Genomic DNA, 4,019 nt, shown 5'->3' with positions numbered 1-4,019 from the left:
TGGTGGGAGCTGGGCCCCTGAGGGCAGGTGGGCATATGGGTGGTTGGGGAGGCAGTTCTGCAGCCATGAGCATGGCTGGTGTGCTCTGCTCCTCTCTCTCTGTACTAGGATGGCCACTGGTGGGCCCCTTGGCCCCCAAGGGGCCGCTGTGCCCTCTGGGCAAGTACTCATGTTCCACCCCAGTCCCCTGCCCAGGGATCCAATCTCAATGCCTTTTCCCTCCCTGGGGCCCTCTTCTCTGGGGTTTCCCAGCTTGGCCTTTTACTGTATTTTATTGTTGCTATTATTATTTTTGGCAAAATGCTGTTTGATGGGCCATTTCCGGACTTAAAATAAGCTGACACCGACATTACCAGGAACTGGGGCGCCCTGAACATTTCTTTGAGTCCTGGGTGTCTGCACGTTACATCTCAGACATTCTGAATATCAAGGTGGGTTTTTTTTGCTTTTTGTTTATTCTAACTCCCCATCCCCCTCCTCCCAGCACCTGACAACCACTAAACTGCTTTGTGTCCTATGATTTGTCTATATTGTGTTTCCTGTAAGTGAGATCGTACAATATCTGTCCTTTTGTGACTTATTTCAGTCAGCATCACGTTTTCAAGGTTTGTCAATGTTGTGGCACACGTGTGAACTTCATTTCTCTTTGTGGCTAAGTAATGTTCCACTGTATGAATGGACCACGCTGTGTTTGTCCATCATCTGATGATGGACACTTGAGCTGTCTCCACCTTTTTGCTGTTGTGAACAGCTTGTCCTTGCTGAACCTTAAACACTGAAGGTCTGGTTAAGCCCCACTTGCACCGACCATGGTGCTCCCACACTTGTCTTCCAGCCATGTCCAAGGGTAACATCTCCCAGACCACAGTCTCCTCTAAGGGGGCTTCTCGCCCACATAGACCCTGCGCATCATGAGGGCTCTCTTTCCCTTGCTTAGAGAGGCATGGGCTGCAGCTTCACTCAGCAGAACATGCACAGGCATTCACAGGGCAGGTCAGGGCTGTACGTGCCTCTCCTGCTCCTGGTGCCGCCTGGCCCCAAGGATGACAAAGCAGAGTCCCCTCTCCCACCCTCTGCTCCCAGAGCCTTGGACCTCATATCCTGGGAGGAGAGTCCAAGGCCCCCCCTCCTCCCAGGGCTCAGGCCCCAAGTGTGCCAGTGGGGAAGGCAGGGGAGAGGCATTGCCTCCTGATGTCTGCAGCGTGGCCCTCTCTGTCCACCTGGAGCCACCACACTCTGGGACTCCAGAGGCTGTGGGGAAGCTGCGTCTGCCAGGAGCCACATGTCACTAAATACCTTCAGGTCAGGGGTCCCTAGGGACTGGCCTTCCCCAGACTGAGTCCTTGGCCTCAGACAGAGAGGGAGGGAGAAATGAAAGAAAGGAGAAAGGGAAGAAAATAGGAAGGGAGGGAGGGAGAGAGAGAGGGAAAGATGGAGGGAAGAAGAAAAGTTTTGGGGAAGGAGAAAAGAAGGGGGAGAAAGGAAGGAGGGTGAGATAAAAGGCGAAGGAAGGAAGGAGGGAGGAAAAGAGGGAGGGAAGGTAGAAGGGAGGGAGAAAAGGAGGGAGGAGGGAAGACAGCAGGGCAGAAAGAGGAGGGACTGGGTGGAGGAAGCCTGGGACACAGGATGAACTGGCTAAGCTCCCAGAAACACCATCACAGGGGATGAGAGCCAGCAAGCCTCCCCACCCCAGATATGGTCACCTAGCCTAAAGACCCAGCACCCAGGGACCCACCAGGCAAGTCCACGCCCAGTCCTGAGGCTGCTTTTCCACAGTTTAATGGACACTAGGGGCAGAAGGCATGGGCTCCAAGCCACCGGTCCTCACACACCCCACCTCCAAGACCTGCCCGCAAAGCCCCTTCCTGCCTCTCCGCAAAGGAGCAGAGGAAATGGCCAGGCTGGAGCTTTGGAGGGTGAGGTGAAGGATGAAGAGGCACGTGGTCTCTCCAGGTCTCTGGGCCCCACTTTAGCCCCTTCTAGAGCCGGTGGGAGTGGGGGACATACTGGTGGATCCACGACACGTAGCTCATCACCCGGGCATAGACCCCTGGGAGGAAGCGGTGGCCACAGCTGTCGCCCCAGCTCACCAGCCCTACCTGGAGCCAGGTGTCATTCCAAATGCAGGCCAGGGGGCTCCCAGAGTCACCCTGGGGAGAGAGGTGGCACTTGGCAAGCTTGTCCCGGTGCCACCAAGCAGTGGGTGCTTCCTTCCCCTCCCGTGGGATGTGGCACCGAGGGACAGAGAGGTACAGGATACCTGGCAAGAGTCACGGCCCTCGCTCCCTGCACACAGCATGTCATCCTGGATGGCCTTGGCGGTTTTGTTTGAGGAGATGCCTTTCAGGTAACGGCGGTTACAGTCCTCATTCCCCACTATGGGGATCTCCACCTCCTGCAGGATGTAGGGCTTGGGCAGGGGTGCTGTGGGGAGAACCTGGGTGAGCTGGGAGCAGGTCCCAAGGGCAGTCCCCGGCAGTTTTCCCCTAGTGTCTGGATTTGCTCATCTTCAGAGGAGCAACAATGCCCACCTGGGTGGTGGGGGACCCAGAGAAGGACCTGTAGGAGCAGTGAGGAGGAGACATCCACTGCCTGGGTCTGTCTGTAAGCCTGTTCACAGAGGCCCTGATGTGGCTCCACAAAAGGGCCCCCAAGCAGTACAGAGAAGAAAGCCTCCTCAGGACCTTCTCCCTGCCTCCTTCCATGCCCACCAGGTGTCCCTGACCCTGACCTCACAGGCACCCCTGACCCTGACCTCCCAGCTTGACAGCGCCCCAGCCGGTCACCCAGCACGTCTTCCCCGAGGGCACCGTCAGGGAGGCGGGCGGGAGGGTGACTGGCTGCACGTAGTCCGACAGCATCACCAAGGTCTCCAGCTGCAGCAGGGCGATGTCTGCGCCCCCCTTGGCAGACAGGCTGAGGTTGAACTTGGGGTGGCGGATGATCTTGGTCACGTTCATCAGCTGGTCATGGTCATAGAGTTTCAGCTGCCCAACCTGGACCCGATAGGCACTCGGCCCCAACTCTATCCTGTTCAGAGGCAGCAGGCAGGGGCCCGGGCTCAGCATGGCTGCAGGAGTCAGTTCAGGGGCTCAGAGCCAAGGGATCCCCTCAACATGGGGTGTGTTGCTCCTATGGCCGTCCATGCAGAGCCCTGGACCACTGTCCCCCAGCCCCAAATGCCCCACACCCTTCACATTAACCCCTCTATGTGCTCCCCCAGGCCACAGGAGCGGAGGACGGTCACTCACGGGACAGGACAGTGGGCCGCAGTCAGCACCCACTGGGGGTGGATGAGGGAGCCCCCACACACATGCTGCCACAGCACCAGCTCCTTGTTGTACATGCGGAGGCTGACCTGCCAGGGCCACCTCCCGGGGGGGGCATCATGGCCCCCGACGATGCCCACAAACTCAGTCCCTGGACTGGGAGCTGGGGAGGCAGAGTGGGGAGCCATCATGGACCCAGGCGTCCCTGCCCTGGGCTCAGCTCAGATCTTCCCACTCATCCATCTCTCCCCCTCCCTGGATATCAGAAGCATCCAAATAATCACCCTGACTCTGGGGTGGTCCCTGGAAGGCTAGTGGAGGCCTGGGGGGCAGGGCTAGGGGCCAGGGACAGAGTGGGCTTTGGAAGGAGTCAGGTCTCACCTGGGGTCATGGGCACGGAGCCCTCCAGGCAGGGGAGGGTCAGCAATAGTAGCCACAGCATCTGCAGAGGAGAAGGGCCTGGACCCTGGGGCCTGGGGTCTGGGATGGAGAGGGTAGGGTGCGAGCAGGCACCACCTCACCTTAATGGGACACTCATCTCTCTCCTCTGTAGCCTCTCTGAGTGGCCCAAGGTCAGGGAGTCCATCAGCAGGCACTGGGGTGCTCTTGCTACACCCCAACCTCACCCTGCTCACTGCTAGCCCCTCACTAGACAACCCCCACGCCTCCTGCACACCATCTCAGCTGCAGCCACATGGCCAGCCTCTGAGGGTGCAAGTGGGAGAAAACAGGCTGGCAGGATGCTCCAGG

The 4,019-nt window shown here is 58.7% G+C and overlaps 1 protein-coding gene across 1 annotated transcript; it reads right to left on the bottom strand.

The window, feature by feature from the left end:
- Positions 1-1,979: 1,979 nt before the first annotated feature.
- LOC126087457 (mastin-like) lies at positions 1,980-3,711 on the bottom strand. Its single transcript, XM_049904999.1, has 5 exons — positions 3,651-3,711; positions 3,252-3,432; positions 2,756-3,030; positions 2,261-2,424; positions 1,980-2,150 (listed from the first exon to the last, which is right to left on the bottom strand). Exons 1-5 carry the CDS (start codon positions 3,709-3,711, stop codon positions 1,980-1,982), a joined length of 852 nt encoding a protein of 283 aa, XP_049760956.1.
- Positions 3,712-4,019: the final 308 nt, after the last annotated feature.

This window comes from Elephas maximus, chromosome 12 (genome assembly GCF_024166365.1).
Source record: "Elephas maximus indicus isolate mEleMax1 chromosome 12, mEleMax1 primary haplotype, whole genome shotgun sequence".
Taxonomy (NCBI): domain Eukaryota; kingdom Metazoa; phylum Chordata; class Mammalia; order Proboscidea; family Elephantidae; genus Elephas; species Elephas maximus.
This window is presented reverse-complemented; position numbering and strand designations above follow the sequence as displayed.